This window comes from Pangasianodon hypophthalmus, chromosome 4 (assembly GCF_027358585.1).
Source record: "Pangasianodon hypophthalmus isolate fPanHyp1 chromosome 4, fPanHyp1.pri, whole genome shotgun sequence".
NCBI classification, from domain to species: domain Eukaryota; kingdom Metazoa; phylum Chordata; class Actinopteri; order Siluriformes; family Pangasiidae; genus Pangasianodon; species Pangasianodon hypophthalmus.
In genome coordinates this window covers 4,088,519-4,111,375 of record NC_069713.1, presented here as the reverse complement: position 1 = coordinate 4,111,375, position 22,857 = coordinate 4,088,519, and the positions used below count along the sequence as shown (strand labels likewise).

Below are 22,857 nucleotides of genomic sequence, written 5' to 3'. Positions count from 1 at the left end.
TTAATGAATACATTGAAAAATACAATGAACATTAAAATGGACAGATGCTAGAAGCATGGTAACATAATTGTCCTGAATAATTTCGCAATAAATACAATACATAAATTGTTAAAAATACAAAAGTGACCTTGGAACCAAAGAATGCTTGTTTGTAATAGTGAAAAAAACTATAATGCAATAACTATACATCTATAAGTCTTACAACAAATCATTAAGTATGTTCAACAAGATAAAAAGACAGAAGGACTATGAATAGGCCATGTTAAACAAGTACCTAGTTTAAAAAAATCTGGATTTAAAAACACATATAGAGCTTGCTTTCCTGGTGTTCTTTGGAACATAACTCCAGCATTTGATGGTGATATAAGACTCTTCCACCAGCTGAGCTGCAAATGGTCCTCGGGAGTAACAGTAGGCCTGCTGGGATGAGCTATACTGCTTTAGAGCAAGATATGTTGAAGTGAAACTATTTAGAGCTTTAAACTTTATAAAATGACTTTGTAGTTGATGTGGAATTTACTAGGCAGCCAATTTAGATTGAATAAGAGTGGGACAAACTGGTAACTGTGTTTTACTTTTAAATGACAAGCTGAAGTTTGCTTAAAGAGACATCAGGCCAACCAGATTGTAGATTACAATAGTCAAATCTAGGTGTTCATTTACAGCCTTCAAACCACAGGGTGAATTCAGTAGCCCAAGAGAAGATTCTGTTCATCCAGAATGAACCCACTGCTGGAGTGGCAGAGAGAAGAAAGGCATTAGCAGGCTCTTCAGATTGACTCGATCCATGGCTTGAACTTCTGTGATTTTCACATACATCTCCTGGTCAAGCTTGATGTTGTGACTCCTGTAGGTTCCTCAGTGGACAATCAGGGGAAGTTCTCTAAGCAGGTTCCAGGTTTCGGCACCAGTATAAAAGTTTAGCATCATCCGATTGTAGAACATTGTGGTTTAAATGTGTAACATCTGAGTATTTCAGTGCTCATGGGCAAATGAAAAACAGAAGACAAACACAAATTGCAGTTTTCCAGATAACTGTCAGATAACCTTGGCTCTGTAAGCATACAAAGATATACACTCACTGCAGAGATAAAAAGAGATCAGATAATTATGGGTCAGGATACCAGGTCCAAGTATGCATCAGTCATCACCTCCTCTGACTCACCCTCCACACTAAACCCTTCCCTCCTGCTAAATCATTGTACAGGAATTACTACCTTTATGTGGTCTATTTACACAATTAGCATCAGATTCCTGGATATTTTAATTTAAATGTGAAACATGATCAAACTTGTGATTTGCTTTTAGAACTGCTCCTAATGGAACAATATGATAAGGTGGTGCTACTGCCAACGATAGAGTTCTCACACTATTTAGTAAAGACATACTTCCAAATACGCTATTCTGCAAAGCACAGAACATATAAACCAGCGGTACAACATTTCTGATATTTAAGGTGCATTGGTCCAAATTTGATCATGTTTACTATTACAAAAACTTAACTGGGAAACACAGTGAAATATAGTTGTTAAAGCAATGTAATCAACCCAAGAGCTGTATCATGAGCCTGTGGGGGGAAAGAAAGCAGCTCAGAAAATGCAAACTCATTTTGTTTACATCCCTTAAATGAGTCATGTTATGGACATCGAAAGGCCATTCAATCCATCCCCATCGCTACTGCTCAGAATATAAAATAGAGTGCTATTTACAGGGATACAAAGCACAATCTAAAAAAGTGTAATACACCAAAAGAAATAACACAAGAGGAAATCTGGGATCTGCTTTTCTGACTCAGAAAATACAAGTTTGTATATCGAGAATGAGATGAAGGTGGATACTAAATTAGCTGCAACTCTGCCACAACCACCAGATTCTGAGAGGCAGGGCTTTGTGTACATGGGTTTAGGGGTCATTTCAATGTTTTTAAATTCACCTCCTAAATGCTAGGGGCCACATTCTTCCCAATGCACCTTTTAAACATATTTTTTAATTCATACTTTGTCTTTCAAGCTTTATAAATGTTTTACCTCCATGTTCTGCTTCAGCTCTGAGTAGACAGTCTCAGCACACACTGGCCTTTTCTAGTTGGATGCAAGAAATCCTGAATTAATCTCCCCATAAAATATAAATTCGTAAATTAAATTAAAAAGTTGAATTCTCAAATCTCCTGGAACACAAGGTGTTGATGAATTTTCTATAACAGCAGCTCTGACAGTAGTGTAGCTTCAACTCACAGGTTTATATTAATACTCATTCTAATACATTATCGTTTCTAAAGTAACCACTTATGCAGGGACTTGTATTGGAGATGTGTATACAGTATACTAGTCTAATAACAAACAGATGAAGATACATCCTATTATTTAACAAAGATGTGATATTTTATTTAACATTTATGGAAGATTGCCCATTGCTGTTTAACAGTCATCAAGTTTTCTGAAAATCTTCATGACATTACATTGTATGTAACTATAAACCAACCAAAAGTATAACGTCAATCTTTAATCAATTAAAACATAGGTACTGGCAGATTCTTGCTGTGGTATAAGAGAAATAAAACACATTGGGACATGCTGTTATAGGAAAAGTATCAATTTCAGGGTGATAACAGTAACTGCTTCATCACACCACCCATTTGTTGATTATTTTCCTGTAACATCATGACAGAGTGGATTATTCCCTACATAAAACAAGAGTAGGGTGCAGGTGATCTATGACATAAAATCATTTTCTTCATTTTTCTCTACCTTTTAGTCTCTTTTCATTTTTCATTGGTTTTAGTTGAATCTCAGCATAAGTCACATCACTAACACCAGCTTCAGCATCAGCACCTGCAGTAGCAGAGAACAAAACCATCCGAATGATCTTTAGCCTTGTAATACATCAGTCATAACTCATAAACATACACATAAGTCATTATCAGTCTCCTGCCAAAACCTCACTGAACTCTAGCTGCTTTTTTAGAGTAGATATTAAACTCTAGAGGTTACTTTCTTCAGCTTCTTCTATCATCAGCATGAGGCATCTGTTAGAATGTGTGATAACTTTATGATTAATGCTATGCAGAACACATCACCGACTTTTTAAAGGAGCCTGTGATGGAACTGACTCGCTGATCTGGAGGAAAATTGCAGCTTATGAACTCAGATGCTTGGATGTTTATGTATTAAATGATTAAATAAAATGTTAAGTGTTATTTGCTGATTTTGTTTTTTAATAAATCCATGAAATGTCCCAGCATTAAAAATTCTCTACCATTCTTCCTGTTTGTCTTCTTTTTCTTCATGACCTGTGCGTAAGTGGCTTCACACTCAGCTGCAGCTTCACCTGAACACAGTGCAGTGTGTTAATCACTACAAGACACTTCTGTACTTTACTGTATAGAGTTAATCTATAGTTAAGTCTCCTAATGCAAGAGGAAATAAAGCTACCTGTTCCACTCGTATCTGCCTGATCCACAGTGGCATAAATGTGTTCACTTTCTACTGAAAACAGAATGAAGGACAAAATAGATTTCAAACAAATCAAATGAATTTACTGAATGATAATTTTACAATGAATTTCAAAGAAAGATGTGAGTTTCTATTCTTCTAATAAATGTAGAAATAAAGTGATTGAGACAGTGTCTGACCAGCCTGAAGTGGTGTGTGTCCTGACTGAGAGTCTTCAGCTCCTGACCGGCTCTGATTCTGCTCTGATGTCTGATTGGTTTTCTGCTGCTTTTCTGTAGAGGGAGACAGATTCTACATCTGAACAGAGTGTAAATAGTTATGGAAACATCTTATTTTACACAGCCCTGATTACAGTGTAATAAACAGAGGAACTACAGGGGGAAAAAAACAATTAAATAGTGAGAAATAGTTGCAAATATTAACACTGCTGTTTCAGAGATGCTCTGTCCCTGTCCTTTGACCTTAATGAGTTGGCCCTTGTCAGAGTCACTCAGGTCTTTAGGCCTGTCCATTTCTCCCACATCCAACATGTCGACTACAAGAACAGACTGTCCACTTACCATTTAACGCATCCCAGACCTTGACCTCTGCCATTGTTACGAGATAATCAACGTTATTCGCTTCAGGCCACTCAAGTTCTTCTACACCAACCTTGGCACACCATGTCTCTCTTTCTCTGTCTCTCTCTCTCTGTCTCTGTCTCTCTCTCTCTCTATCTATCTATCTACCTACCCATAATGAGAGAGAGAGATGATGGTTTTCAGAGAAAGGAGTTTAAACAGTTGACGTTCTACAATTAGTATTTAGTATTTGCAACTACTTTTTATTTATTATGCATATTGCATAATACAGTTGTACCATTTTGTACTTCATACACTGTAATCAGGGCTCTGACCATATGAATAATTTAAAAGTGTCAAATATTCTGAACAAGACATTTATCAACACCAAGTAATTGTAGTAACTAGTTAATAGTTCATTATAGTTAATGATTTATATATTCTCTAATTGTATGTATAGTTACTGTTTTAGAAGTTTTGATTATATTATGCACAATTTAACTAAAACAGTTATCAAACCTTTCTTTATTTGGTAGCACCATAGAAGGATTATTATTGTCAGCAAACCGATGAAAAATAAGCCCAACTTCAGTCCCACAGCCATGCCTACTGTCCCAACACTGGGTCCAGAACCTGAGACTGAAAAAGAAAGACACAGTTTGCTTTCCAACATTGTACAGCTAAACTATCTCATTAAATGGCCATATTCAGCACATACATAACCCGTCTATGGATACCAGTATCTTCTCTGCATAAACATAAACAGACCTTTTGGAGTCAAATTGCAGACTTAAGTCAGTGACACTGAATACAGCCCAAAGAAAGAACTGAAATAGAAGAAATGGATTTCTCACGTCTGACTGAGAGCCAGCTTTTCGGTGACTCTCCTCTCTCTGGGTGTTTACAATGGTAGAAACCTTCATCTGACTTTGAGATGTTATAGATGATCATCTCTCCTGTAGTCTGTGTCTGGAGAACTGATTCATCTTTATAGAAATCAGCTCGGAGGTTTGAGGGCTTTGTGTTGCGATATAAACAGCGTAGAGTCAGAGGATGTCCCTCAGTCACAGGATGGACAGGACTCTCCAGGATCACATCACCATCTAGAACACAGAAAATCACACTTACAGCTTAATATGAATATGAATAAACATTTTCAAACATTCTCACACTAAACCTGCAGAGTCTGCATTTCGTGCAGTTTGAGATTGGGAGAAAGTTGTGTGTGATTAATCAGGGGAATGTGATCAGAGATAGGGGTCATTTGACCGGTTAGGTGATGTGGCTTGCTGTGCATGGGCTGATATGGATGTTATATATGGATGTTGTGATTGTTCACACTTGCTTAGGATTCAAGGACTGAGAGATACGAGAGCAGACAAAGACATGATACTGAGATAAACCGGTTAAATTCTTCTGTCCTTTTGAACAGTTCTTCCAGCTGGAAACTCAGAATTCTGAATATCCTATAATTAAATATTTCCCTTTTCCTTTCCCAATAAACACACTACATGAAGACTCACCATGCACTGTGATGTTGACAGGATTACTGTTTTCTCCAGATTCAGACTCACACCAGTAAACTCCAGTGTGGGATGTGGAGAGGAAGCTGATTTTACATGTAGATCCTGTAACTAATCCCCACCGTGAACACTCTAACACTCCCTCACTGTGTGTGTATCGTCTCACTGTCCATCCAGTAGAGTTACTCTGGTCCTCACAGCTCAGTGAGAGAGAGTCTTTAGTAAAGTGTTGAGTTCTGCTGGGATTGATGATCAGAGAGACTGGAGGAGATTCACCTTAAACACAGAGAATTATAATTAATATGTATTATTATGATTTTTTTACTCCATATTAGTCAATAAATGTTGCATTAACCTGAACGTCCACTCACACATCCACATCCTACACTAAATCCCAACACAATTGTTATTTTTTTTCTCACCAGTGATCCATAGTGGCTGTGGATTGCTGTACTGTGTGTGAAAGGCTGGTTCTCCTCTCTCTCCTCTGCACATATAAACTCCTGTGTGTTTTAGAGCAGCAGGACTGAGAGTGTAGGAGCCTCCAGATCCTCTGCTGCTGTCTGAGAGGAGCTCCACATACATGCTATAGCCACGATTATGTTTTATTTGAGTTAAGCCGTTTCTGTAGGGAACAGTTGTGTACCAGCTGAATGTCCAGTCTGTAGAGGAGTCTGTAACCTCACAGCTTAGAGTCACTGAGTCTCCTTCAGTCAGCCAGCTCTGTGGAGATACACTCAGTACTGCCCGTGGTCTCTCTGTTACACAGGAAATACAAAATGATTATTTTGTAGATTTACTTAGACACAAGAATACAGAATACACAATTACAATGTTTCTATGAATACTGAATGAGAGAAAAAGAGAAACTGGTGCGGCAGCCTCTGTTTATAGCTGCTATCATAAGTGACAACATGAACTAAGTTCCATGTGTTAAATGTAACTATAAATGGATGCCATGTCTTATTTTAATAAGTAAAAAAAAATCTAACTGTTGTCCCATTGTAGTTATGTTCCTTATAAAGATACAATATAAAGATTTTTATATAGTAAAATCTGTAATTCTAACTGTGTTTCCATGCAGATATAAACACATTTATCAGGCTGACAAACTTGAGCAATGTGTTCATTCTTCTTGCCAGCATCACTGGGTGCTTTTATTATTCCTAAGCATTGGCCACTGTTGACCCCAGGCAAGGGCTTTAATCCCTCAACTGCTCAGCTGTACCCGGTCTCAACTGTAAATAACGTTAATGTCCCACATAAGCGGAAACACTTGTATCCACTACTTTGTGTCTGATATACAGTATGTGACTTGTAATCACACTGTCTGGTGTCACCCACATGAGGATGGGTTCCCTTTAGAGTCTGGTTCCTCTCAACGTTTTCTATCTCACGTCATCTCAGAGAGTTTTTACTAGACACTGTCACCTCTGGCTTGCTCATTAGAGACAAATATAAACCTATATCCGGATATCTGTAATGCAGCTTTGTGACATTATTAAAAGTGCTATATAAATAAAACTAAGTTGAATTGAATGAGAGTGAAACTCTCCAGACAAACACACACTCAAGTGTTTTACTTTCAATTCCGACTTTTGATCTCACTGTCTGCAAATACTTTTAAAACTTATACATTCAAGGTTATTTAAAACAGCATAGAATAACATAGAATGTAAATAATTATGCAATATTTATCAAAATAATATTCTTCAGTGTTCAATCTTCCTGACTTTTGAATCGGTGGTGAAAAAAGAGAAAAGTCTTGACCTACCTCTCACTGTAATCTGGACTGGATCACTGTACTCTGTGTAATAGTCTCCCCAGAGGTTTGGCCTGCGTGCTATACACTTGTACACTGTTTCTCCTGCATTATAGACTGTCACATTCAGTGTGTGAGTGTGTGTGGCTGCAGTGTTCAGGAGGTTTGAAAGCTGATCATATTTATACCAGAAAAATGTCAATCCAGTCGCCTGCTGCAGCTCACAGCTCAGAGTGATGGTGTCTCCAGCGTAGATGGAGCTCTGACGATTCACTCTCACGGTCGGTTTGGGTTTTGCTGTTGGTATGAAATGATGAAGGGTGTCAGAGCTGCTTTTCACTTTACAACATAAGCAGTATGAATGCCTATTTAGCATTTGATGCAAAATGTTACAGTCGTATGTTTTCGTACATGGTTCATATACATAACAGTCTATGTAATGAAATTTGTTGATTGGTGATGTAACTGAAGAGTAAAGGCACTCTGTTTGGTTTTCCACAAGCACATATCTGTGTTACGTAAAAGCTGCAAAACTGGCTCCTGACTAACACAACAGAAATGCATCCACCCTCATATTGGGAGATCACAAGTTCAAATCCTGATGATGCCATCCATGGCTGGGAGTCAAGAGAGCAAAAACTGGCCATGCCTTCTGGGTGGGAGGGATTGCATTACTCTCTCCCCTGTCAATCAGATTGACACTAGCCAATCACAGGCGTCTGTGAGCTCATGTATGCAGAACAGAGCAGTTTCCTCTGAGCGTGTTAATTGCAAAATTATGACTTCCTCATCTAAAACCATCCCAGAGAACTTTTGCCACAAAATCTACTGGCACTCTGCAGCAGGACATCATCTATCTGACCAACAATTATTAAGTATGATTTTCAAACAAACCAAAAAGTTAAAAATCCTAATAGCCATTTACTGAAGAAAAGTGAGTTTAGGCCTGTGTGTGTGTGTCTGTGTGTGTGTGTGTGTGTGTGTGTGTACTACAGTAAACAACTGGCATTTCTGATTAAAGCACTATGTGGTAGGTATATATAGTATATAGGTACATATAGTAGGTTTATCAAAAATAAATTAAAAAAAATGCAATGGTGACATTGTAGACCGTTATGGCTGGATTTTTTAAAATCACAAAAATGGCACAAAAAAAAACTTATACTTCTCCTCAAATTATCTTCTAATGAAACAAATAATGGCAGCGTCAAGAAAGTGAGATTTACTGCCTTCTCCCTTAATGTTTGCTGTGTACTACTAATCACACTAACTCGCCACAATTATACTGAAAGTGTACAATTATAAAAACCCAGCTAATGCAAAAATGAAGATTCAAGATTATTGGTCACATACACAGTTATATACAGTATATAACTCACAGTGAAATGAAAGCCTGGCCTATTCCTCTATAGTGCATATTAGGTAGGGAATTCAATGTGAACATTAAACAAACAGGAACTCATTACTAACAGCTCAAAATCTGAAACTTGTGATAAGGTTCTGTACATATAGTGTAACATAACACAAAAAACATACCCATAGACTCACCTGATACAGTCAGTGTAACAGCATCACTGACCTCTGAGCTCTGAGAGTCATGTCTCTGTCCTCTGCAGGTGTAGTCACCACTGTCAGAGTCTCTAACAAGACTGAATCTGAGTTCACGCAGTGTGTCGTCTGTATAGACTCTGTAGTTTCCATCTGGGGAAAGTCTCTTATTATTCTTATACAAGCGATATATCCACGGAGTGCTTCCTCCTCCCTGTATGTCACATCTGAGAGTCACAGTCTCTCCTCTGTACACATGTGTATCAGGCGTTATGGACAGCACAGCTTTAGGACTCCCTATAAAACATTTTCTTGTTAAGAAACTATACATAAAGTGAAGTGTAAACAGATGGACAATCATTTCACAAAATAATAGAGTTGCGTTGAGGTCTAATGAAACTGAAGTAAAACTATTTATTCATAACTGAAATATAGATTTGTTGGTCATTCTTTTCTCATTTTGTAACCCATTATCTTAAGTAACAGTACTTCTATGTAAACAGGAAATAGAAAACCAGAGGCCACAAAGTGTTGGTGAATTCACAAGAGCACATAGTGAACCTAACATGAGATCAAATGATAAGAGCGCAAGGACTGAAGACTGAGCTAAAGTGACTTCCTTCCTCTGCAGCTACTGAAAAGAAGATATTAATACAACCCTTAACAAACTGACAAATTCTACATGATAGTGTACAGACACAACCTTTTTGGTTCCAATTACAATCAAACATGTACACAATATACACATTATAAAGAGTAAATTATATAAATATATATAAATGACCTTGAGCATGTGCCACTGGTGTCAGTGAAATCAGCACTAAAAGAGGAGACAAACAGACAACATGATAAGCATGGAAATGAATCAGTGTGTGACTGAAAACTGGACATTTAGCAAGATTTAGCAAGAACTTTTAATAGAAAAATCAAAAACAAACACATTCTGAGCTTCCTCAGTGATAAATAAAGTGCAAAAAGACAGTAGATTACACACACACCACTATTCTGCTTATTTCATGCATACACTGATCCACTAAATAACAGAACATGCAGAAGATAATTTGATTAAAGTGGGAAAATCTTAGCTCTTTGACATAAATCCAACAGGCTGTAACATTCAGCACATGTCCTAATCACACAATAAGCTCATCACTCAGGACATTCAGACTGCAGATGAACAACTTTCTACCCCACCACTCACTCTAATGAAGACACAAAGAGAACATTTACTCACAGAGCATCACAGGGAGTGAACTGAGCTCCATCCTGTCTCTCTAATGACTGACTGACTGACAGAGTCGTGATGTGTGTTACAGTCTTGATGCATGTTGTTGCGGTCTGATCATTTGTGTGTGTGTGTGTGTGTGTGTGTGTGAGAGAGAGAGAGAGAGAGAGAGAGAGAAGTGAGTGTATCTCATGAGTGTATCTTTCCGTAGATACAGATTGCAGAATCTGCTCTAGCTTCCTCTTCACTATATCTTAAATACTTGTTGTTTCTCTCAAACAAAAGAGGATGAGTGACAGCAGACAACACTTTGTGTGGTTTTTTTTTCACATGACCAGGAAGCAAACCCCTCAGAGCTGGGTTGAACGTTTACACAACAGTTGCACCATCTCTGGATCTGAGTAAGGGCACGGTGTGCATAGGCAAAAAAACAAAGATTCAAATAATTCAATCAAAAAACAGAATGAGCTCTGTTTATTATAATAGGGATATATCATATATCATATGTGATTATGCTTGGGCATGGTTTGGGTTAAATCACCTCACAACTCAGCTGTATATGGCCTGTAAATATTGCTAGAAGAGCAATATATATATATATATATATATATATATATATATATATATATATATATATATATATATATATATATATTTTCTAATCTATGTGTGTTGGTGAGGTCTGAGTGTTACACTGGTGTGAAAAAATTAATTTGTGGTAAGTTATTAATAATAAATAATAAAGGTGATTTGCTTGTAACTCTGATACTTTTAAAATAGTCCTTCTCTACATCATGATTCATGAATTAACTGTAGGCCTACCCCAGATTCTGAACAAACATGGTCACATATCGATTAGGAGCTACTAAATCAAATTACATTGTTATATCATAACAGATTCAGTCTTCTTTGATCGCTAGCTAGAGACAGGGTGGGGTTGCCTCTGGAGCCGGTACACTGCTTTGGGTTCTGATGCATTTCCATGTTTTACAATCCGTGGCAATGGCCTTGGCGTTGTGGAGACTGAGTCGGTGGTTTTTCAGGTCTTCCTCAATTTGCTTTGACCATGTCCTCTTGGCGCAGATCTTTGCACCTTCCAGTCTGCTGGTCGTTGCTGACAGAGAAGCTGATATGGTATCCAGGTGGTGTTCATTCAGCAGACCACCTCAGCCGTCTCAATTGAAACGTCTCTCTGATCTTCGGCTGGTTGTCGCATCTTGTCCAGATGGTCTCGGCAGATTCAGTGGTACCATCAAAAATCAAACTGTTGCCTTATGAATTGAAATATTATCATATCACATGGAACCTTGAGATTTACACTCTTAGTGGCCAGCGCAATGGATATAAATATTTAGATGCTGCAAGTTTTGCATCGCTGCCATATTGCAGCGGTATACAGTGAACTTTACGGACATGGCAACAAGGCATTATGTTTCACAAGTAGGTGTTGTATTTTAGTAATTTACTTGATCATAATCATCAATGATGCTATAGTCTAGACTCTATAGTTGTTGACATCATGCGCTTTGACACAAAGTTGATACTAGAGACCTAGATTATCATTTATGGTCACATCACTCGTAAATGTTCAAAAGCCTTAAACAAATATCATGCATGATGGTGCATTTTTATGTATTGTGCAGGGACTATAATACACTGTGAATCTTTGTAAAAACTAAAGTGCTCAGTGTGTAGTTTTAGAATGTAGATTGAATCACTGCTGTGTCATGTTTCCATACAATAAATGAGGAAAAAAATGAACGTTGTATTCTGTCGTTCCAAAAATAAGTCATACCGTATCAAGTAGTCATTAATTTACATTTGAGCAGCTTCATCCAGGGATTGCTAGTTTGAGTTTTAGAATAAAAACATCTCTCATCATAAACATAGTGACACAGTTGGGTGGCATATTTTCAGTGGTACCAGGGATAATGTGTTTTGGCGTCCGGCTAGCTCATGGGATTGGTAGCGCATGGGATTCTTGATCTCAGGATTGTGGGTTTGAGCCCCATGCTGGGTGCCAACCCCAGCCACTGGGGGTGCACAGGCTGGTGCACTCTCAGTGCCAGTCCCAAGCCCGGATAGATGGGGAGGGTTGTGTCAGGAAGGGCATCCGGGGTAAAACCTGTACCAAATCAATATGCAGACAATGGAAAGGTGATCCACTGTGGTGACCCCTAATGGGAGCAGCCAAAAGAACAACAGCAACATCCACCACCACCAGGGGTAAAGTGTTGTAGTGTCTTTCCACTGTAAATTTCACATTGTGGCCTGTATATTAGGTAGGCACATGCAAAGAAATGCTGTAGAGCAAAAATAATAAAACTAAATTTTTCTACATTTTAAAAAAATACTATAAAGAGCAGGAAACAGTAATAAATGAAACAAAGTCTATTTGGTGTGACGATCCTTCACTGTAAAAAAAAAAAACAGTACTCTGAGGTGCAGTGTGTGCAGTTTTATAAGGAAATGAGCTGGAAGTGTTACTGAGCATCTTGCAGAAGCAGCCACAGTTCTTCTGGAGACTTTGACTGTCGACTCGCTTCTTATTTCTGCAGCGAAACCCAGCAGCCTTCATTATGTTTTTATCTGAAAAGTGTCTCTTATGGAATCTGCTGCTTTCTTTACTGACATACAAACAGTTTTTCTGTAACATTTCATTTTGTGCTGGAAAACTAATGTTTGGAATCTAAAATGTTTCTGTACTGACTCGATAATGTAGAAGTCAGAAAATAAAAATCTATAATAAAGTTTGTACTAAAAAAAAAAATAGTGTGCCTAAGACTTTTGCACAGTACTGTATGTGTTGAAAAAGCACAATGAAAGACCTGTCCTACATGAAATTGCTATTGGAAAGACCTCAAGTATCACTTGACAGTGTAGAGCACTTTGTTTTTTCAGCACAGAATATCATCACAAAATGGCGGATCTCGCTGAGCTACTGCCGTGTCTGGTAAACAGCGATCAACAGCAAATGGCCAGTGCTAGTGGATGAAAAGTAAACCCAAAGTGTAATTGCTGCCCTCTAGTGACTGCATCTGGATCATGCTCATGTGTATTGAGAACAGTTTGTGTTTTCATGAAGTCAAAACAGTGATTAGTTAATAGACTTTTAATAGACGCAGGGATTGATGTATTTACTAGGGAATTCTTTGTATTTTTTTTTTTTTCAATAAAAAAAATTGGCACATTTTCTCATTTAGAATAGTTTCCCTCCCCTCTTTTCTCTCTTTTTATGGTACAGTCCTGTGGCGCCTCAGGTTTTGTCAAGAATCAAGGATTTGTTGTATTATTGTGTCACACCGAATTTGCGTAAAGTTGAGCAAATCTCAGCTCATATGTGTGCTGTCACTTTGTTGTTTATCACTGTCACTGTCGCTGCTCCATGTCACACATGTACCTAGAGGACGAATGGTCTCCTGTCGCTCACTAGTGTGAACGCGGGGTCCGCCTGAAGCCGGGACCGTGCAAGAAAAAAGATAGAAGTCGGGTGTTTTTCCTAAATAAATAATCCTAAATAACATCATGTAATGTTTTAGTCATCAAATATCATTTAATCTTTACGGTTTTAAATCTGAAATGTAATAGCATCATTTGCAGCACTGTAATTCGGACTAATAGTGTCATTTATTTGCTTATTTCTTTTACTGTATGAATTGCAGTAAATTTCCTCTATTTTTTTTTTTTGCGTATTTGTCACAATAAAAGGTTTCAGATCTTCAAATAAAATGTAACAAAAGACAGTGAGAACATGCAAAAGAAAATGCAAAACAGGCTTTAATTGATCATTTCATTTATTGAAAAAGCAACACCTGTATAATGATATATGTGAAAAAGTAATTGCCCCCTAAACTTTATAACTGGTTTTGCCACCTTTAGCAGCAAAAACTCTAACCGAGCGCATCCGATAACTGGAGATCAGTCTTTCACATCACTGTGAAGGAAATCTGACCTGCGGAATTGCTTTAATTCAGCCTCATTTGAGGGCTTTATATCTGTCCTTTAAAGGTTTCTTTCTTTAAAGGCCAGACTTTCATGCTTTCAAACCTGCATCAAGAAGCACTAAGCATAAACAAAAAAGACACACTACACAATAGTTATAAGGCAGTAATGTCGTGAGCAAAACAGTAAAAGAAAACTAAGCAGGCAGCAATTCAGGCAGAAAATGGCAGAGATTTTGGTTCGTTTCCGGCCCTTTTGATTCTCTTTATGATTTCGGTAAAGCTTTGTTCACAGCTGTCTTCTCTTCTTTCACTAAAATAAAATAATAAAGAATAAAAATCAATGAATGAAGGAAATCAAAACAATACATTGACATGCAACTCTTTTTCAGTTATGAGTTAAGTAGTAGATTATGTGTGTGTGTGTGTGTGTGTGTGTGTGCGCGGTGGCCTGTGATGGACTGGCATCTCCCATGCAGGTTGTATTCCCATCTCACACCCAGGAATAGATATAAAGTGCTTACTGAAGATGAATGAATGAATGTCCCACAGTTATAGTAAATATTAACTATAAGGTTGTTGAATGTTTGACACAGTAGTGTGTGTTCTGATCAATAAATGTACATTATATATGTACATAATTTTATTTCATTTAGTGAATTATTCTTTGGCCTTGTGTGAAAATGTCTCTCAGCAGAGACAAGCTTCATATCAATGAGCTGATGCGCATATGTTGTGATTTAATCTCCTGAGAAAAACACAGTCAAATCTTAAAAACTCATGTATTGATTTAATGTTTCAAACACACAGCGATTTGGCAGTGTTATGGACGTGAGATCAAACAGACAAACTTCTGTGGGAGACGCCACGTTTTAAAGACCAAGGCAGAAAGCGTCACGTGTATAACATGAAATTATGTCTTGTTTTGGGAATGCGTCATTAAGAAAATGCTGGTGTTATGGATGTCTGAATCAGTACTCTATATATCTGACGTGTACATTATGCAATTTTCTCCATAATTTGACCAGAGAAGTGAAATACAGTGAAACATGAAGTGAAAGACATGAGTGAACATTCTAAAACTAGTTTAGTTCCCGTGCTCACAACTTTATTTTCCATTGCATGGAATTGCCTTTATACTTCTATTTTCATGATCACTGTGATTTACCACCTGATCTTTTTTTTTCTTTTTTAACAAAATGTCTGATCTTTTTTTTTCTTTTTTAACAAAATGCTAAATATAGCAGGAGAATTAAACCCCTGTGACCAAGAGCTCCATAATCTGCGTGTTTTTTGGGCCACTAGAGAAGAAGCTCAAAGTGATGCATAAATTATAAAAAGTATGTTGCTTTCTAATATAAATATATTGGAGATTTTCATATATTTTAAATATGTTTTTGTTCTTTTTTTCCCACCCTCTGTGTCTATATAATATTATGAAATTAACGTAGCTGATATACTCACTGTTAAACACAATAAATCGTTCCAGACTCTTGGTTCTCTTCATTTTCCTCATACCTCCATGTTGTCTTGTGTCCTCTGCTCCAGCATCTGAGGAACAGATATGTGTTTAGGAATAAGTTAGATGATTCACAATGCCAGGCTAACAGTAACTAAGAGATGTTCTTTATTTAAAAGAAGCCTATTTGAAAACTCACATCTTAGATAGAGAAAATCCATACTCTGGCTTCTCACGAGTTTTCTGGTTCCCCCAGATTCCACTCGTCTCATAGCCAATGTCTGTTCAGCTTCTCTGAGCCCTGGATAACAGTAAAGATTTAGTTATGTGTTTTTGTTCATTCTAAAAAGAAATTGTAATTCAGTGAAATTTGAAGTGAGATGATCCCAGAATATATAATAATAATAATAATAATAATAATAATAATCCACATGATGACAGAATTAATAACGATGAAAGAATGACTGAACAGAATGGCTGAAGAATGGCTTCTCTAAATTTTTTTGATTATTTCTTCTAAGCAGATTGTGAATAGCTTTGTGTTGTTAAATTAGTTTGACGAGTGTTTAACAGCTTTACTACAAAATCTTGACATCTTTACAATCCAAGCCGTGATTCTGATTACCTTTATGATTTAGTTTGGACGAAGACGCTGCTCTTGCCTCAGGAGACTGCTGACGTCTCTCCACTTGGTGTATACGGTTTGTGTTCTTCTCTTCATCCTTAGTGCCTACAGATGTAAAATAACAATCTACATCAAATATTATACTGGGAATCTATTAAATAATCAAATAAATACACTGAAAAAATGATTCAGTGGTTCACAAAATACAACAAAAACAAATCTGTGATTTTTTTTTTTTCATAAAAAAGCAAATTATTAGAATTACTAAAATGATTTAAGATCTTAATTCATGTAAATATGTAGCTAAAACTGTTGCTAACTTTATATTTTGCTTACTGTAATGGGCTACATTTACTATTATTTTGCAAGTGTTCACAAGACTAGAAAAAAACAAGTACATGAACTGATTGCAGTTAAAGTGGGGGCGTGGCTTTTGTACTCGATTTGCATACGCGCTCACAGAACTTTAAACTGATTTAATTTTGAGCGTTGTGGATGGGTTGTTTTCAGTGTTTCTTGTTTTGTGTAAGAGTTAAGGCCTAAAGCTCAGCCACTTTGTGTTTCTCAGTCAGGTGTATGGTTAATTAATGAATTAATCATCTTGAGTTGTGCCTGTTCAGGCTTTATAAAGGCTGATGTAGCATTTCCTCATTGGCATGCTACCTCTGGTTTGAACTGTTAAAGGTGTTAGTGACCATTAAATAGTAATAATAACGTTTGGATGATGTGTATTTTTACAGTGTTACGATTTATGCTGTTCATTGAACTAAAAATTTGAATGAAATGTACTTATAAAAAAGAAAATTGCTAGTTAAATGTACTTATAATTTTAGCAGAATGATCCTTGTTGCCATGTAAACCTCACTTTAAATATACTTATTTACATTTACTAAGAATTTTTGTGTTACCACACCTTTTTTTTTGAGTAAATTTCACTCCAGTATATTTTTCAGTGTATGTAAAACTTATTTAAAAAAAAAAAACATGCACACTTGCCTGCAAAGTTATTGAGGTCTTTGGTCTGTTGGTCTCTGTGCCACTTGTGGTGTATTTTTTTATTAGCGCTCCTTATTTTAACTATTCCTTCAACTTGTTGCTCAGGTGTCTCTTTAATCTCTTCATCATCCCCCACACTGGTGTGTTGGGGTATCTCTTTCTCATTCCCCTTCCTGCTATATTGTGGTATCTCGTCATTGTCTCTCTTCCTGCGTTGCTGGGGTAGCTCTTTCCCATCCTCCCTCTTGATGTATGGTGGTATCTCATCATCTAGTCCACTGCTGTTGTATCTAGGTATCTTCTCATGATCACAAGCACTCTTCAAATGTTGGTATGTGTCTCCGTCGTCCCCCTTTCTTTTGTGACAGTGTATCTCTTCATTGTCTGTTCTCCTGCTGTGCTTGGGTATCTCTTCATTATCCCTGTCCCTGTTACACTGGGGTATCTCTTCCTCATAATGTCTTCTATTAACTTGAAGTATCTCTTTTTCACCTCTTGTCGGTATCTCTTTCTTGTCACCTCTTCTGTTATTTTGAGGTATCTCTTTCTTGTCACCTCTTCTGTTATTTTGAGGTATCTCTTTCTTGTCACCTCTTCTGTTATTTTGGGGTATCTCTTTCTTGTCACCTCTTCTGTTATTTTGGGGTATCTCTTCCTCATAAGCTCTTCTGTTATTTTGAGGTATCTCCTTCTTGTCACCTCTTCTGTTATCTTGAGATATCTCTTTTTCACCTCTTGTCTTATTTTGAGGTATCTCTTTCTTGTCACCTCTTCTGTTATTTTGAGGTATCTCTTTCTTGTCACCTCTTGTCTTATTTTGAGGTATCTCTTTCTTGTCACCTCTTGTCTTATTTTGAGGTATCCCTTTCTGGTCACCTCTTGTGTTGTTTTGAGGTATCTCTTTCTTGTCACCTCTTGTCTTATTTTGAGGTATCTCTTTCTGGTCACCTCTTGTCTTATTTTGAGGTATCCCTTTCTGGTCACCTCTTGTCTTATTTTGAGGTATCTCTTTCTTGTCACCTCTTGTGTTGTTTTGAGGTATCTCTTGCTCATCATCTCTTGTGTTACACTGGGGTATCTCTTTCTTGTCACCCCTTCTGTTGTTCTGGGGTATCTCTTCCATATCCTCGATGGTGTCTTTGGATATCTCTTCATCTTTATGTCTCTTGCTCTGTTGGGGTATCTCTTTATGATTCCCTTTCCTGTGATGTTGCGGCATTTTCTCCTTATGTCCCCTCGTGCTGTATTTGTGTGTCTTCTCATATTCCACTGTCTTGGTCTTTCGGCGTGTCTTTTTCACACTCCCACGCCTATTGCTGATTCGGGATATGTCATCATCCATTCTGTTAAGTTTGAGTATCTCTTCACCTTCATCTATGTTGCTCTGTTGGTCTGTCTCTTCATAATCTCTTCCGTTATTTTGGAGTATCTGTTTCTCATCCTCATTTATGCTACGTTGGAGTGAGGTGAGTATGAGTGCGTGGTCATCATCAACACTCTTTCTTTGTTGGAGTATATTTTCACCAAACTCGTTACAGTCATGTTGGGGTATCTCGTTATCACCCCTCTTGCTCTGATGGGGTATCTCTTCATTAGCGCCTATGATTTGTTGAGATTGCTCTTCATCATCTTCATCATCATCATCTTCACCTTTGTGAATGTATTGGGATAGCTCTTCATCTTCATCAGCATCCTTCATTTTAATGCATTGGGTTATCTCTCCATCCAAACTCTGAGGCCTGTTGTTGCCATTGTGCCACAGCAGTGGGTCAAAAGCTGCCTGGTTTTCTTTGCTCAAACCAGAGCCAGAGACCAATGTATTCATGGTCTGATTGCTTGTTTCTTTGGATATTTCAGAGGTTTTATTTATCAGACATAAATATCTCACAAACAGGCACAGAACCATGATAAATAGCCAGTTATCACCACACACTGTGAAAGAGATCCAGTCCGTCTGATATGATGGTTTCATTTTTCTCCAGCAGACAGAAACCTGAAGAACACAAGTCATCACAACATCTGCAAAAGAAAATGAGCATTTTTTTTGTAAAATCTGTGCACGTGATTTTTTTTTTTAAACAAATGCAACTGTTTCTCAAAGTTATGCATAATCCATGCCACTAATAACCAAATAGGAATTAAATATGTACAACTTGATGATGAATATTCACTAGTGTTTACTCACTTTGTTGATGATTGGAGACATCGCTATAAAAGTAACAGGTAATGCTCAAGTCCCATGAGTTGTCCCAGGTTCGAGGAGTGTTCTTTTGTAATGTTGAATGCTGTAAGTGTTTTTTGCTCTTTTCTTCATCTCCGGGAATTCGATCCACGCCTGTTTCCTCTACCTCTGTACAGGTATTCTTTTCAGTCTGATCTACATCGCTCGTTTCTGTATCACCATCATCATCACTGCTCATACCCAGATCTCTGTTTATTTCAGCAGGGCTCTCTGAGCAAAGATCAGATGTAGATTCAGTATCTTCATCTTGGATGTGGTTGTATTCGAACGCAGCATCTTGCACGTCATCTGGATGTGACATCTCACTTTTTGATTGCAGAATGCATGTGCTGTTTTCTTCTGGAAGCTCATTTTGCTCAGTAGGATTTGGTGGGTCATTTTCTTCTGGACTCAATGATTTAAACATGTATTCTTCTAACCTGAAGCAGCTTTCCCTCCCTATGTGTTCCTCCAACTTGGAGCATCTTTCCACCAACTGCCTGTTTTGTCTCAATGTGCCCACTTCCTGTTCACTCGTGACCAGTTGCAATGATTGACCATTATTTTCTTGGACCATCTGCTCAATCTTTTCCAGCAGCTCCCTGACTTGCTTGTGATCATTCCCTTTGTGGTTGTTGAGCACACGGTGCCTGCGTTCACACTTTTCCACCAAGCTCTGGAAGGGCCGCCCGCTACCTTTCAGGTATTCCTCCAATCCTGTGGAATGCAGAAGGTCAGCTCTGGTGAATAGAAGCATGGTGTGTTTCCAGATATCATCGTTAAAGAGTCTGAGCGCATTCGAAAGCCTTTGTGCAACTTTCTGGTTCCACTTTAGGTTTTGGGAAATGGGGATCGTCAGAAGCAGGACGTGGAACCCTTGACACATCAACGATGCAGAGCTGAGTCCTTTCTTCAGCATTTTGAGTGGTACATCTGGAGAACATCTTGGATCCCATCCAGGAGTGTCTACCACGGACACATGTTTACCCTCAATGACCCCGGAGCACTGAATTACATGCTCTGTATCACTATCAACTTTAAATACAGTTTGGCCCAGCATGGTGTTTCCAGCTGAGCTCTTTCCTGTCCACTCCTCTCCCATGAGGATGAGCTGAAATCTTTGCTTCTTCTTCGCCATCTTCATGAAGGGTCATTACACTTGTTCCTAAACGAAAAGAGATTTTAACACAAGAGACAATTACACATAAATCTGAAACAAATTTATGGTCAGAATTGTCATGGTTTTATTTTATAAATACATGCTTTATAAATATTAAAAATTGTTATAAATTTATAATACACCACTGCCTTTTTAACCTTTTGGTGAAGGTTTCTTATAAAAACTGTATTTCTTATAAAAACTTTCTGGAAAATAAATACATAAATACTATACACTATACATAAGGGATGTATTCATGTAGTCAGAGTCAGCAACTTAAGTTCAAAGCTGACATCAGCATTGAGACAGTTCTCTATATTCAGAGTCGGGTTATTCAGGTGATTAAGCGGATTAAGAGAGTTTTTTATTTTTTACGATTTTTCAGATTTTTTATGAGTATAGGTGTCTGCAGTGGGTTTTTCATTCTAGAGCACCGTCTTTTAATGCAAGTGCTTCCCTTTAAGCAAGACTGATTTAATTAATTGGCAAATTGAGAAGTGAAGAAGTAGATTGTTTTTTTTCTGCTGTCAAATGTAATATAATATAACATATATACACACACACACACACACACACTATGTGGCCAAAAGTATGTGCACCCCTGACCATCACACCCATATGTGGTTCTTCCCCAAACTGTTCCTACAAAGCTGGAATTGTACACAATTGTATAGAATGTCTCTGTATCCTGTAGAATTACAGTTTCCCTTCACTGGAACTAAGAGGCTCAAACCTGTTCCAGCATGACAATGCCCCTGTGCACAAAGCGAGCTCCATGAAGACATGGTGTGTGAAGGTTGGAGTGGAAGAACTCGAGTGTCCTGCACAGAGCCCTGACCTCAACCCCACTGAACACCTTTGGGATGAACTGGAACACCGACTGAACCCCAGACCTCCTCACCAACATCAGCGCCTGATCTCACTAATGCTCTTGTAGCTGAATGAACACAAATCCCCACAGCCACGCTCCAACATCTAGTGGAAAGCTTCCCAGAAGAGTGGAGCTGATTATAACAGCAAAGAGAGAATACATTTGGAATGGGATTTTCAACAAGCACATATGTGTGTAATGACCAGGTGTCCACAAACTTTTGGCCATATAGTGTGTGTATATATATACATACATATATGAAGATAGTACATGGGATTGAAGCTTAGATGGGATTGAAAAATGGCACATCTACTGTTAAGAGTTCTAGCACATTACTGGACAGGACGCTATATATATATATATATATATATATATATATATATATATATATATATATATATATATATATATATACATATATATATATATATGTAAAGTTTTCCTGGAAGACACTCCATGCATGCATACAGGCATGCACTTCATTCTCTCTCTCCCTCTGTCTCTCTCTCTCACACACACACACACACACACACACACACACAGGCCTAAATCTGAAACAATGTCATCAGAACCTTTCATAAGTAGCATACAGCTTTATCACCTGTTATTATTGTGTACAACTACAGCATCTAACAAAACTAAATCCTCAGATGGCAGTAGGTTTACAGTTTATTGAACTGAGAAGTGAAAATAATCTTCACTGCATGTATTACAGAAAGTTTCCTAAGCTAAGGTTGTGTTTATAAGCCCAAATGTCCATTACAGTTCCCATTATATCCATTAAAACCATTACAAATTCTATGAAGGTTTCTATTGTTTGAAAAAATATCTATAAATAACTTCTTTGTGTCATAGTCTGCTACAGAAGTTGGCCTTAAACTTTCTCTGAACTTCTAAAACTACCTGTAATTAACAACTCTCTATCAACTGACTCAAGCATATTAAAAAAAACTATAGATATTTTATTATAATGTGTTCAGTTATTACCTTTTTGGAGCTTTTTTCCTACAGTGGTTAACGGTAAGTAATTACTTCCTTATTAGATCGAGCTTCAAGCTTTCAGTTTCATTCTGAGTTAGACTTCCTGCCTAAACAATATCACTGTGTATTGAGAAATGTATTCATTTATTAAAAGGATAAAGTTTAATCCTTTAACTCTCTGCTCTTCCTTTTGAATTATTTTAATTTTTTCTTTTAAAAAAAGGGAAAAATGAGCATTTTGAGCCACATGTATAATTATCATAATTTATTTACTACGTACAGAACGTTATCTATCCATTAGATCATGTCGTCTTTGGTTATTATTATTATTATTATTATTATTATTATTATTATTATTATTATTATTATTAATGAGGTGCTTCATGACTCAATAAACAGCCTGTACAGTTATAAACAGCTCAGTTCATAGGCCGAAAAAATAATTATTTTTTATTTTTTTAAATACAGAAGTATTCTGTATTTATAAATGCAAATTTTACATCATTGTAGTTGCTTTTTTAAATTTTTTATTTA

The 22,857-nt window shown here is 37.3% G+C and overlaps 2 protein-coding genes across 2 annotated transcripts; both read right to left on the bottom strand.

Annotated features, from left to right (window-relative positions):
* Positions 1-2,012: 2,012 nt before the first annotated feature.
* On the bottom strand, positions 2,013-10,110 carry LOC113525492 (Fc receptor-like protein 5). Its single transcript, XM_053233244.1, has 12 exons — positions 10,080-10,110; positions 9,630-9,665; positions 7,310-7,594; positions 5,958-6,293; positions 5,536-5,811; positions 4,867-5,115; positions 4,532-4,645; positions 4,114-4,118; positions 3,632-3,716; positions 3,256-3,327; positions 2,748-2,816; positions 2,013-2,083 (listed from the first exon to the last, which is right to left on the bottom strand). The coding sequence occupies exons 1-12, from the start codon at positions 10,108-10,110 to the stop codon at positions 2,013-2,015; spliced, it is 1,629 nt and encodes a 542-aa protein (XP_053089219.1).
* A 3,736-nt stretch (positions 10,111-13,846) lies between these two features.
* Positions 13,847-22,403, bottom strand: LOC113525491 (uncharacterized protein DDB_G0290685). The gene is made up of 7 exons (XM_026912021.3): positions 22,330-22,403; positions 19,277-20,477; positions 17,092-19,110; positions 16,096-16,200; positions 15,670-15,771; positions 15,476-15,562; positions 13,847-14,324 (listed from the first exon to the last, which is right to left on the bottom strand). The coding sequence occupies exons 2-7, from the start codon at positions 20,454-20,456 to the stop codon at positions 14,278-14,280; spliced, it is 3,540 nt and encodes a 1,179-aa protein (XP_026767822.3). The 5' UTR covers positions 20,457-20,477; positions 22,330-22,403; the 3' UTR covers positions 13,847-14,277.
* Positions 22,404-22,857: the final 454 nt, after the last annotated feature.